Source organism: Amblyraja radiata, chromosome 4 (assembly GCF_010909765.2).
Source record: "Amblyraja radiata isolate CabotCenter1 chromosome 4, sAmbRad1.1.pri, whole genome shotgun sequence".
NCBI lineage: Eukaryota > Metazoa > Chordata > Chondrichthyes > Rajiformes > Rajidae > Amblyraja > Amblyraja radiata.
The window spans coordinates 102,120,921-102,134,831 of record NC_045959.1 but is presented as its reverse complement, the minus strand read 5'-3'; the positions used below and the strand labels follow the sequence as shown (position 1 = coordinate 102,134,831).

The following is a 13,911-nucleotide window of genomic DNA, read 5'->3' as shown; positions in this document are numbered from 1 at the left end:
GTTTCTTCCCGCGCTCCAAAGACGTACTGGTTTGTATGTTAACTTGGCTTTGGTTAAAAAATGTAAATTGTCCCCTAGTGTGCGGGATAACTAGTGTAAGGGCTAGTTGGTCGGCATGGGCCTATTTCCGTGCTGCATCTCTAAACTAATTAACAATGCAATAGTCTCTCAGTACTACATTGAAGTGTGTGTCTAACTTTTTATGCTCAAACTCTGAAGTGCAAGTTGAATCCACAATCTTCTGACACAGGAAGCACGAGAGGATACCAAAGTACCACTCACAAATACTGGACAACAACCAAGTGCTGCGTCGAGTGAATTTATGCAAGAAGTCTGAACTTTGGTGAAAATTCGCTGAATATTTTACTCATTGATGATAGGTGATTGTCAACACAAATGAAATACATTGACATTTCTTGTGTACATGCATATCCGTTAAAAAAAAGAAAATAGTGAATGTGACGAAAACAAGTTATTTTAGTATAGGGGTGTCAAACTCGTGACCCGCGAAGGGGTCCAATCTGGCCCGCAGGATGATTTCCCCGATGCCAGAGTGGGCTGCAGCTGTCCCCAGTGCAGGATCGGGCTGCGTTCGCGTGTGCACGGTTCGATCGGGCGCCCATGAAGTCGCATTTTGCCCGTGACCTAAAATGAGTATGACACCCTTGCTTTAGTAGCTAGGAAACAACTTCCATTGGAACACAGCACTCTTCTTAGATTTTATCCTCATCAGTAGGTCGATGATGAAGAGATGATCTCTTTCAGTTTCAGTTTAGTTTATTGTCACGTGTAACGAGGTACAGCGAAAAGCTTTTGTTGAGTGCTATCCCGTCAGCAGAAAGACAATACATGATTACAGTCGAGCTATTTAAGTTTCTTTCTCCATATTAATTTTGAACTTTCATCTAATATGACTCCCATTAGCAATTCCCAAGGCTTTCCAAATAAAAAAAACTATCACGATTTTGGCAAGCTTTCTGTAACATGGCTTTGAATAGCAAACCACTGTTGTTTTTAATGCCTGATCTTGCACCTTCCATAACAACAGTTTCAGTCATACCAAAGTGAGAGAACATCAAATCAGACTTCATATTAAGCTCAAATTATCCAAGACCATTTATTCCGCTACTAATAACCAACCACAACAATAAACCACAAAGGTTATAAATATGTGGTAAAATGTCTTCCTTCTAAATATAAAGACAGACATTCAAAGAATTGTACCTACACCAATCATTATTTTTCTTGAAAATTCAAACATTTTGTTTACTATAACCTTTTTTGCCATTTTTTTATAAATTGCCTCCTTGGATTTCATCTAGAATGTGGTTTTAAATTTGCCACCTTTAATGGCAAACAATATAATAATGAGCAACAAGCATTAATTACAAAATAGGAATTTAAAAAAGCTCTGTGCTAATCAAGTTGGGTAAAAGTATCAAAAAATGTGAAATATACAGAAGGACAACCTACATACATTGCTTGGCTTTTACTGTTATGGAAGGACGAAGGCAACCATCCAATATCTTGCAGGTGCAGGTACTTGAGGCAAAGACAGTCAGTTAATGATACTTGCCAATAGTGTGGGTAAAGCACTTGATACAAGCAGTAAGATTCCACCGAAGTGGCGATGAGTCCACTGGCCAAACCTTCTTTGTTTCCAAACACACTAGTGGGCCTCAGCATGGGCGCTCTGTGATGCCTGCACTAGCATTGACCTGGCTTTTACAGACTGAACAGCTATTGCACCAAGTTATTGTCAATAGCAATATTGAATATCTTGAAACATTTCTTGGCCATGTAACTGTCTTGGGCCTACCTCTGTACTGCCACAGACTTAGGCGTTCAATCTCAACACCCTCTCTCTGTGATTTTCAGCTTCAATGCCTACAAGGCGGCACGGTGGCGCAGCGGTAGAGTTGCTGCCGTACAGCGCCAGCGACCCGGGTCCGATCCCGACTACAGGTGCTGTCTGCGTGGAGTTTGTACGTTCTCCCCTGTGACCTGCATGGGTTTTCTCCAGGATCTCTGGTTTCCTCCCACACTACAAAGACGTACAGGTTTGTAGGTTAATTGGCTTGGTATAATTGTAAAATTGTCCCTAGTGTGTGTAGGATGGTGGTAGTGTGCGGGGATCGCTGGTCGGAGCGGACTCGGTGGGCCTAAGGCCTGTTTCCATGCTGTATCTTTAAACTAAACTAAATGTATCCACCAGAGACACAAGAAATGCAGATGCTACAGCTTTGTACAAAACAAAGCGTTGGAAGAGCAACAGAACTGGAAGGACATTCTTCATGATCAGATGACCAAGGATGACCAAGGATGTTTCTAGAACATTGAAGATCCAATCATTGCTGTTTTAAATAGGCGACCGAACTTTCACAACCATATTGAAGAGTACACTGAAGGGCGACAGTCTTTCGGTTAGTTCCTCAAATGCTTCATGTGAATCGAACAGTACTCTTCATACTTATTGCCATGTTGAATTTAATGCTTGCATGCAGGACTGAGATGAGAACATTTTTTTCACCCAGAGAGTTGTGAATCTGTGGAATTCTCTGTCACAGAGGGCAGTGGAGGCCAATTCACTGGTTGTTTTCAAGAGAGTTAGATTTAGCTCTTAGGGCTAAAGGAATCAAGTGATATGGGGAAAAATCAGGAACAGGGTACTGATTTGGGATGATGAGCCATGATCATATTGAATGGCGGTGATGGCTCGATGGGCCAAATGACCTACTCCTATTTTCTATGTTCCATGTTTCTACGAGACTACTTATTTGTCATCTGCATTCGATCAGATGAGTTCAAGTCATATGCAACATCATCTGTAAAGATCTGTGATGAGCTAGCTGGTAAGTGTCTGAAATAGTATAACGCTCAACAAGTTGCCACCCATTTCAAATCAATTAATACAACAGTTGAATGGTTTTAAATAGCGTACTTGAGAAAATAAAATATTATATGGCATGAAAATGCAGCCTTGTTTCAAATATTGCTGTCAAACTCTGATAATTGTTTTAATTGTACCAGATAGTTGCCTTCATGATAGAGTTGCTGCCTTACAGCACTTGAGACCCGGGTTCCTGACTACGGGTGCTGAATGCACGGAGTTTCCTCAGGTGCTCTGGTTTTCTCCAACAGGTGGCAGTACAGAGGGAGGTCCAAGGCAGAAACAAGGTCAAGAAATGTAGGTCAAGAATTCCGCACAAGGAATTCCTTTAAACATGAAGTACACCTTTTATGGACAGCCAACATTCAACATGGTCTTTCGGTTATTATTCCTGCCAACACTGTCAAAACCCTCGACAGGTCCTCGTGCTGCATGGATAGCTGTCCATTGACTTGTAATGGCCCTGCACAAAGATTTGAAATTCTTGCTGTGAGGGTCTACCCCGAAGACAGATGTAAATTCAGAGGCGCTGCTCTACAACTGGCACAACTAAGAACCTAAAATGAATATTAATTTCTCTAACTTCAAGTAACCCTTGCAGCCTCTCTCTCTCGGTCCCTCCCCCACCCTAGTCATTGTTCTCGTTTCACTGTCATCCGGGTGAGTTTCATTTGCTGGAAATGGAACTCGTTTTTACCTGGCCCACAGCTAACAATGGCCTGTTTCTTTTATCATTGTTACTTTTTTGCATATCTTTCATTCATTTGTTCTATATTTCTCTACATCACCATCTATATCTCTCGTTTCCGTTTCCCCTGACTCGCAGTCTGAAGAAGTGTCGACCCGAAACGTCACCTATTCCTTTTCTCCAGAGATGTTGTCTGACCCGCTGGGTTACTCCAGCTTTTTGTGTCTATCTTCGGTTTAAACCAGCATCTGCAGTTCCTTCCTGCACAACCTGAAATTGATGTTCTATTTTGTGTAGTCCTAGATTGTAGGTTATTTTTACCACCTTGATCTAAATCAACTGAAGCATTGAAATCAATTGTCCTCATCATCTTTCAATGTACACAAATGTCCTCAGCAATGGAAGGTCAGTCACTGGCTACTCTACTGGCTTAGCAATATAAAATATTGTACAAACTGGACCATCAGCGAAGCTAGAATCTCATTGTTGGTTTTGTGCTGTTATCAGTCAATACTCAATGTATTTGTGGCTTAGTCCCCTGATAGTGAATAAAAAGATGAATTTCCAGTTTTTCCAGTCAAATTTGTGATAAATGGGAGAACAGCCATGGAAATCCCTTCCAATTGTATCAATAATGTCCTAATAATGTTAAAAAGAACACTCGGGATGAAACAGTGAATACAAAATGGGTTCGACATTTAAGAGTCCTTATACATTGACAATCCTCGTAGTCTTAGTGCTTTTAAATGCTCTACTTCAATTTTTGCCCTGAGCAGTTCTTCCTCCAATGCATGTAATTTTTTAAGGCTTTCCCTTTTTTCATCAAGGTACAACCCAAACTTCCTTTGGTTTTCCAGGATAAGTTCTTGCTCCTTGGAAGAAACGGCTGGCACTTCCTTCTCGTGTCTGGTTCCAAAGCCCGGAATGCCAGCGTGGTGATGTTGCAGAAACAGAAGATCGTCCCTTGTGACAGGTCGGGGAGACGGTGTGGAGGGTATTCTAACGCAAGGCGGGGAAAGGGAGACACCTTTGATCTGCCGAGTATCTGCCTTGTTTAATCCTTCAAAGCAGTTGCTCGCTGATAGCCGAGTGGCTAACTGAGATTTTCCTTCTGATTTTCGCCCAGACTCTGGGGTTATCCACCTAGGAAATGCATAGGGCTGGTAACCTGAGGTACCAGGCTGTGAACAAGAACTGCTCGGCATATCCACACAGCTATCTCTTCTTGAAGTAGAACTCCTGCCATAGGATCTGTATGAAAATAAAACATTTCCTTCATTCACCATCAATGTTGCAAACATACTTTTTGCTACTACTTAATGAATTGTCAAAAAATATTTCGACACAATAATTCGATAATAATGAGTATAGAAGTTGGGATGTAATGTTAAAATTGTACAAGGCATTGGTGAGGCCAATTCTGGAGTATGGTGTACAATTTTGGTCGCCTAATTATAGGAAGGATGTCAACAAAATAGAGAGAGTACAGAGGAGATTTACTAGAATGTTGCCTGGGTTTCAGCAACTAAGTTACAGAGAAAGGTTGAACAAGTTAGGGCTTTATTCTTTGGAGCGCAGAAGGTTAAGGGGACCCTTGATAGAGGTTTTTAAAATGATGAGAGGGATAGACAGAGTTGACGTGGAAAAGCTTTTCCCACTGAGAGTAGGGAAGATTCAAACAAGGGGACATGACTTGAGAATTAAGGGACTGAAGTTCAGGGGTAACATGAGGGGGAACTTCTTTACTCAGAGAGTGGTAGCTGTGTGGAATGAGCTTCCAGTGAAGGTGGTGGAGGCAGGTTCGTTTTTATCATTTAAAAATAAATTGGATAGTTATATGGATGGGAAAGGAATGGAGGGTTATGGTCTGAGCGCAGGTATATGGGACTAGGGGAGTATATGTGTTCGGCATGGACTAGAAGGGACGAGATGGCCTGTTTCCGTGCTGTAATTGTTATATGGTTATTATATGGTTATAATTCCAACTTCTCAGATTGTGATAAAGTCCAGCTAAATTCCACCCTTAAAGGCAAAAGTACACTCTATTTTTGTTGTTGTTGTATAATTGCTAATGGAAGTCTGCGTTTGGTTATAAGCAATAAGTATTCTTCTTCATAGATATATATATATCCCGCACTCACGCTAATGGAGGGGAGGAGGGGGGAGAGAGAGAGAGAGAGATAGAGGGGGGGGAGAGAGAGGGGGGGGAGAGAGAGGGGAGGGAGAGGGGGGGGGAGAGGGGGGAGGAGATGAGAGGGTGGAGGAGATGAGAGGGGGGAGAGGAGAGGGGGGGAGAGGAGAGGGGGGAGAGGAGAGGGGGAGAGAGGAGAGGGGGGAGGGAGAGGAGAGGGAGGGGGGAGAGGAGAGGGAGGGAGAGGGAGGGGGGAGAGGGAGGGGGGGAGAGGGAGGGGGGGAGAGGGAGGGGGGAGAGGGAGGGGGGAGAGAGGAGAGGGGGAGAGGAGGGGGGGAGAGAGGAGGGGGGGAGAGAGGAGAGGGGGGGAGAGGAGAGGGGGGGAGAGAGGAGAGGGGGGAGAGAGGAGAGGGGGGAGAGAGGAGAGGGGGGAGAGAGGAGAGGGGGAGAGAGGAGAGGGGGGAGAGAGTAGAGGGGGGAGAGGAGGGGGGGGAGAGGAGGGGGGGAGAGGAGTGGGGTGAGGAGAGGGGGGAGAGGGAGGGAAAGAGGAGAGGGGGGGGAGGAGAGGGGGGGGGGGGAGGAGAGTGAGAGGAGAGGGAGGGGGGGAGAGAGAGTGCCTTTTTACTTCAATCCAAACCCAAACAACCATTTGCAGGCAGTGCTTTTTTACCTCTAACCATATTTTCATTTTCAAACCAAATTAAGGGTACTCACAGTGCTGTAGACATTTGTCAGTGTCATTCAAAGCTCTGATTGAGGCACACCACTTGCAGAGACTGATTGAGGAACACCACTTGCAGAGACTGATTGAGGCACACCACTTCCTGGTTTTATAGTCCCTCCCCCTCCCTCCAGCAGGGGCAGAAGAGAGAATGGGGAATGTTGTAAAAACATTAATATCTCTGTCAATTTTCATCGACGGGAAAAATCCTCGGCACACATGCGGCGGAGGGGGGCTCTGAGCGAGGTGGCCAAAAATGACGGCCGTAGGTGGCGGCGTACTCTCGGAAACCGCAGCACAGAAAGCCAAAACCGGTCAAGAACAGAGTTTTAGTAATATAGAATATATACCTAAGCAGCTAATAGTGGAGTTTCATAAAACAGGGAAGTCCAAGTTCCCAATAATGGCCAAGTTATTTTATGTTTGTTGTATGAAGTATTTATAACTGCCTGGAGAAATTATCACAGAAATGTGTGTTCCTCGTGGATAACCAACAACCCACATTCCTTACATTGTGGAATGTAGGCATCATTAGTAAGGCTAGTGTTTACTGCCCCTGATAAGCTATCTTCTTGAATTGCTCCAGTCCTTCTCGTGAAGCTCGTCCCACAATGCTTTTGCAGAGGGAGGAGTTCCAGAATGTTGACTCTGCAAAGAGTGGATTATAGAGGATGGGGAGAGTAAACTGGGCTTGACATTTTTGGTCAAGTAGCCTCTGAATTTTGCCATCAAGATTCACTTGGATAATATAATCATGAGTGCCAGTCACTTTTCCATTGATGTTCCACATGTCTTAGGCTCACCCTAACACTGGAATTTAGAAGGACGAGAGAGGATCTTATTGAAACCTATAAGATTATTAAGGGATTGGACAGGCTAGAGGCAGGAAACATGTTCCCTATGTTGGGGAAGTCCAGAACCAGGGGCCACAGTTTAAGAATAAGGGGTTGGCAATTTAGAACAGAGATAATTTGAGGAAGGACATCCTTGTGATTGAGGCAGTGCAGCGTAGGTTCACGAGATTGATCCCTGGGATGGCGGGACTGTCATATGAGGAAAGATTGAAAAGACTAGGCTTGTATTCACTGGAGTTTAGAAGGATGAAGGGGCATCTTATAGAAACATATAAAATTATAAAAGGACGGGACAACCTAGATGCAGGAAAAATGTTCCCAATGTTGGGCGAGTCCAGAACCAGGGGCCACAGTCTTAGAATAAAGGGGAGGCCATTTAAGACTGAGGTGAGAAAAAACTTTTTCACCCAGAGAGTTGTGAATTTGTGGAATTTCCTGCCACAGCGGGCAGTGGAGGCCAAATCACTGGATGGATTTAAGAGAGAGTTAGATAGAGCTCTAGGGGGTAGTGGAATCGAGGGATATGGGGAGAAGGCAGGCACGGGTTATTGATTGGGGACAATCAGCCATGATCACAATGAATGGCGGCGCTCGCTCGAAGGGCCGAATGGCCTCCTCCTGCACCTATTTTCTATGTTTCTATGAGGAAAAACATTTTCGCCCAGAGAGTTATGAATCTGTGGAATTCTCTGCTTCAGAAGGCAGTGGAGGCCAATTCTCTGGATGCTTTGAAGAGAGAGATAGATAAAGTTCTTAAAGATAGCAGAGTCAGGGGATATAGGGAGAAGGCAAGAACGAGGCACTGATTGTGGATGATCAGCCATGATCACAGTGAATGGCGGTGCTGGCTCGAAGGGCCGAATGGCCTACTCCTGCACCTATTGTCTATTGTCACCCATTCCTTCCACATCCTCCTCACAACCTATACATTTGTCCAGCTTGGTATCATCAGCAAACTTGGATATGTTACACTGGGTTCCTTCATCCAAATTAATATAAAAGGTGATCTCAGCATTGATCCCTGTGGTGACCCACTGTTCATTCCTTCTTAATCCAAAAACCACATCATTATCCCTGCTCTTTCTCTCTGTTCGCCGATCCTCAGTCCACAACTATAAGCCTACGTTGTCTAATTTTGTTTAAAAATGCATCACATCCAAAATGCATCACATCCAATGGTGTGCCCTTGTCTGCCAATTACTCACAGGCTCATAGCAACAGATATGTCAAATCATTTTTATAGATCATGATAGACTTTGCTCAAAATGATCCATTATTTACTTAGCACCGCCACCATTTCCTTACAGTCCCAACTGAAGATGTCAAGATAACTGGTCCATATATTCCCATTTTCTTTATTCATCCTTTCCTATAAGATTATGTTCATGGAATAGGATTTCGTTTGTGACCCCTTAATTAATTCCTCCGCTCAGTTCGCACTAACCAACCTGATCTCCCGGTGGCTCAGCACTTCAACTCCCCCTCCCATTCCGAATCTGACCTTTCTGTCCTGGGCCTCCTCCATTGCCAGAGTGAGGCCCAATGCAAATTGGAGGAACAGCACGTCATATTTTGCTTAGGTAGTTTACACCCCAGCGGTATGAACATTGACTTCGCTAATGTCAGATAGTCCTTGCTTTCTCCCTCCTTCCCCTCTCCCTTCCCAGCTCTCCCACAAGCGACTGTCTCCGCCTCTTCCTTTATTTTTCCCGTCCCCGCACCCCCGACATCTGTCTGAAGAAGGGTCTCGACCCGAAACGTCGCCTATTCCTTCCCTCCATAGATGCTGCCTCACCCGCTGAGTTTCTCCAGCATTTTCGTCTACGTTAATTAACAGGAATCATTCTAGAATCCATGGAAATTTTGCCGTTTCTAAAGTTACCTTTTCAAAACCCTAGATACGAGTTTAAGGGAATTCACCGCCTCTCATTCCCATTAATTTCACCAATACTGTTTTTTTTTTAAATAAACGCTAATGCCATTCAGCTCCTCGCCCCCAAGACTTGCTATTCTTCACTATTTTCATGCCTTCTTCCTTGAAGGTGGACACAAACTATTTGATAAAATTCTCTTCCATTTCTCTATCTCAAAATATAATTTCCTCTAGAAACATAGAAAATAGGTGCAGGAGTAGGCCATTCGGCCCTTCGAGCCTGCACCGTCATTCGATATGATCAAGGCTGATCATCCAACTCAGTATTCCATCCCTGCCTTCTCTCCATACCCCCTGATCCCTTTAGCCACAAGGACCACATCTAACTCCCTGTAAAATATAGCCAATGAACTGGCCTCAACTACCTTCTGTGGCAGAGAATTCCACAGATTCACCACTCTCTGTGTAAAAAATGATTTTCTCATCTCGGTCCTAAAAGACTTCCCTCTTATCCTTAAACTGTGACCCCTAGTTCTGGACTTCCCCAACATCGGGAATAATCTTCCTGCATCTAGCCTGTCCAACCCCTTAAGAATTTTGTAAGTTTCTATAAGATCCCCCCTCAATCTTCTAAATTCTAGCGTGTACAAGCCAAGTCTATCCAGTCTTTCTTCATATGAAAGTCCTGCCATCCCAGGAATCAGTCTGGTGAACCTTCTCTGTACTCCCTCTATGGCAAGAATGTCTTTCCTCAGATTAGGAGACCAAAACTGTATGCAATATTCCAGGTGTGGTCTCACCAAGACCCTGTACAACTGCAGTAGAACCTCCCTGCTCTTATACTCAAATCCTTTTGCTATGAATGCTAACATACCATTTGCTTTCTTCACTGCCTGCTGCACCTGCATTCCTACTTTCAATGACTGGTGTACCTTGACACCCAGGTCTCGTTGTATCTCCCCTTTTCCTAATCGGCCACCATTCAGATAATAGGTGCATGACCTCTGTATTCTATTTCACGTTCCTCATCAGTTTCTCGTGCCTATCTTTTGACAAGATGGGAAATGTTCACAATTCTGGGGGGCACTGCTCATTTTGACATTATAAAGTTTCTCCTTTGATCTAATGCTATCTCCAACCCCTCGGTTTAGCCACGTCTAGATCATTCGACTTCTAGGTATTTATATGCCTTAAAGGAATGTATATCGGCGAGACTAAACGTAGAGTGGGCGATCGTTTCGCGGAACACCTTCATTCAGCCCGCGTGAACCAACCTAATCTCCCAGCTGCCGGACACTTTAATTCTCCTTCCCATTCCTACACAGACCTTTCTGTCCTCAACCTCCTCCACTGTCAGAGTGAGGCTAAACGCAAATTGGTAGAACAGCATCTCATACTTCGCTTGGGCAGCCCAATGGTATGAATATTGATTTATCTCACTTCAGGTAGCCCCGGCATTCCCTCTCTCTCTATCCCTCCCCCACTCAAGTTGCACCAGCTTCTCATTTTCACCCTACAAACAGCTTACAATGGCCTGTTTCCTTTATCATTGTTACATATTTTGCATATCTTTCATTCATTGTTCTTTATCTCGCCACATCACCGTCTATATCTCTCGTTTCCCTTATCCCTAACCAGTCTGAAGAAGGGTCTCGAACCGAAACGTCACCATTTCCTTCTCTCCAGAGATGCTACCTGTCCCGCTGAGCTACTCCAGCTTTTTGTGTCTATCTTCGTATATATATTTGCCATATTTTTATTTCAATTTAGTTTCCGAACCCATTATAATTCATTGATGTCCAATCTCTTCATAGTTTGTTCGTATGTCTGAATTTAAGACCCTGGTTTCAGATTGAACTAAATCCCTTTCAATCATTTAGGTAAATTCTACCATATTATGATCACTCTTCGCTAAAGATTCCCCAGATCATATATAGCACACAAATGGGCAGATTTGTTTTTTGGTGGTATTTTGGGATAGGATTCTTTTTCAGAATATCAGGGAAGACTTCAATCTCCTTTAAGAATGGTGGAAATTAACTTTTTTACAAACTTCCAAAGAGAATAGCAACGCTCATCATGAAGATGGTATCTTCAACAATATAGCTCTCCATCAAAATGGTAATAATTGTCGGGCAAAATGATGTGCTCAGACCTACAGTTGGCCTTGAATCTACAACCTTCTCAGAGGCTAGAGTGCGAACAACTTGAATCCATCTTTAAATATTCCTCTCAGAGGCAGAATCCAAGTAGGAAGGACAGATAAAAAAACCAGAAGATGCTCAGAATACTCAGGTCAGGCATCATCTGTGAAGAGAGAAGCAGAACTTTCTCTAGAACTGTAAAAGTAGATATAGCACAAATTTCAAGAGGTAAAGAAAGAAAAAGGGCGACCGTGAGTGGTAGGAAGGATGAAAGGGTTACTGCAATAGAGAAAATTGCTGTGTCATGTTTCTCTCTTCCCCTTTCTCTGCATCTTAACATTTGTTAAGGCAGGAGAATGGGGTTAGGAGGGAGAGATAGATCAGAGCAGAGGAGCACCAATGGTTGACACCAACAGCATCACCAGGCCAGGCCGACTCAATAGACAATAGGTGCAGGAGTAGGCCATTTGGCCCTTCGAGCCAGCACCGTCATTCAATGTGATCATGGCTGATCATCCCCAATCAGTACCCAGTTCCTGCCTTCTCCTCATACCCCCTGACTCCACTATTTTTAAGAGCCCTATCTAGCTCTCTCTTGAAAGCTCAGCCATGATTGAATGGCGGAGTAGACTTGATGGGCTGAATGGCCTAATTCTACTCCTCTTCGGTCATAAGGAATAGGAGTAGAATTAGGCCATTCCGCCCATCAAGTCTACTCCGCCATTCAATCATGGCTGATCTATCTCTCCCTCCTAACCGCATTCTCCTGCTTTCTCCCCATAACCTCTGACACCTGTTCTATATCTCCCAAATCACAATTTTCTAGTCCTAATAAATTTGATATTAACCCAAAACTTTTTCTCTGCTTCTCTTTCCACTTATGCTAGCTGACTTGTATTTCCAGCCTCCATCATATTGTGTTTAAATGGGACTTTACCCTTCTGAGAATACAAAAAAAAACTATAATGGAATACTTAAACGTATTCTATAATTTTTAGTAATTCAAAGTAATCCGTATTGGAGAAAAAGAGAAAAGATAAGTTATACTTACATATTATGTTGATTCGATGAAGACATTAGTTGGCCATTACTTCCTCTTGCCACCTTGAAGACAGGCATGGGTTTCTCTTCTTCAGCATCAATTACTTCTGCTTTTGTGATCACTTTCATGCTGTGACCTGGTTCTGGATCAGCTATATCCCAGACACATACTTTAATGGCTGCCTGCTCCACGTACTGGTGGAACTCCTCCTCCGTCATTCCCTCTGGTGGCACAACCTCATGCGATCCAATGCCCGATGACTGGCCCATGACATCGGTGTCTTCGTGTGCTTGTGGAAAATAGGCGGTGTGGCGAGCCTTCCACCTACTGATCCAGCCAACAGTTGGAACAAAGTTTCTGATCTGCATCGCCTCTGCCAGACACTTTGCCTTGGCGGCCAAGATTTCATCGGAGATCACCACATGCTGCGCCTTGGCTATTTGGAACCACTGGAAAAGCGCCGAGTCCACATCATTATCCCTCCCTTCCCTCTTGCGTTTTCGATCTGGATTGCTGTTAGTGTGCCATTCCATCATGACTTTCTCCTTGTTCTTGATTAGCCTCGAGATGACTGGCTGCGTCACCCCAAATCGCTTCGCTAGTTCCATTTGGGAGATCTTTTGCCTCTGAAGCAATTCAAGAACTTGAATCTTCTCGGATAAAGTCAGCTCCTTCTGTTTTTTCCTCGTGGATTCCATGGTGTAACTGAACTGTTGAGCAACTGAACTTTTCACTAAATGGTCTAGAGGTCTGACTTGCTCTTTTTAAAATCGGAACTACCTCCAAAGGCCAGCCCCCACTTCAGAAACACACCCAAAAAAACCTGCTTTCTAAGGTAATGATGTGCAAAAGGCCCATTCAGCTTGAATATTCAGAGTAATGAGGTGCTGAATGTCTCCATTGTGTAGTATAAAACCCTGAGTCTTGCATAATGCTAAACCAGGGGTCAAGGAAGGTCAGACTAATCCCTCAATGACTGTGTAAGAAACGCCCAGCTAATCCATTGAAGCTGTTAAGTGTATAATGGAAATCTGTCAATGGCCATTATTCTAAACATTTAAAGTATAAACTTGCTTCTTATAAACTTAGTTGATTTGAAATATATATGCAGCTGCATTGCAGTACAATTTTGAGTTTTGAAAGTTTATATAAAGAAATTATATATACACTTAAACTGCAATCAAGCATTTCCCTTCTTTAGTTTTAAAACTCATCATTAACACTTGTCCAGTCACCAAAAATGTGGTGAAACCAGACTGATTCTAAAGATTTTTCATTATTTTTTTCTCTTACACATCCAACCTTGTGATCATGTGTTTTGTATACAAATGCCACTGACCTCTACTTCTCACCCCTAGTTCCTGCCAACCAGCTAAACAGGAACTAGTCTGCAAGGGGATGGGGTGGGGGGGGAGGGGAATGGATAGGGAGCGCCACGTTATCACAAAACATGAAGTTGAGGCTTAAAGCCTGCGAGGAAAATCGTGCAACATCCCTGCATCTGAACTCGATTTGCAACAGGAATTGTTACCACTCAATATTTGAAACTAAATACAAACAGCGGTCGT

The 13,911-nt window shown here is 43.6% G+C and overlaps 2 protein-coding genes across 4 annotated transcripts in view; both read right to left on the bottom strand.

Annotated features, from left to right (window-relative positions):
- rad54b (RAD54 homolog B) overlaps positions 1-13,911 on the bottom strand; it is a 130,516-nt gene that overhangs the window by 70,976 nt on the left and 45,629 nt on the right. The gene's annotated exons all lie outside the window — the stretch shown is intronic.
- LOC116972426 lies at positions 3,752-13,126 on the bottom strand. The gene is made up of 2 exons (XM_033020102.1): positions 12,353-13,126; positions 3,752-4,829 (listed from the first exon to the last, which is right to left on the bottom strand). Exons 1-2 carry the CDS (start codon positions 13,039-13,041, stop codon positions 4,277-4,279), a joined length of 1,242 nt encoding a protein of 413 aa, XP_032875993.1. The 5' UTR covers positions 13,042-13,126; the 3' UTR covers positions 3,752-4,276.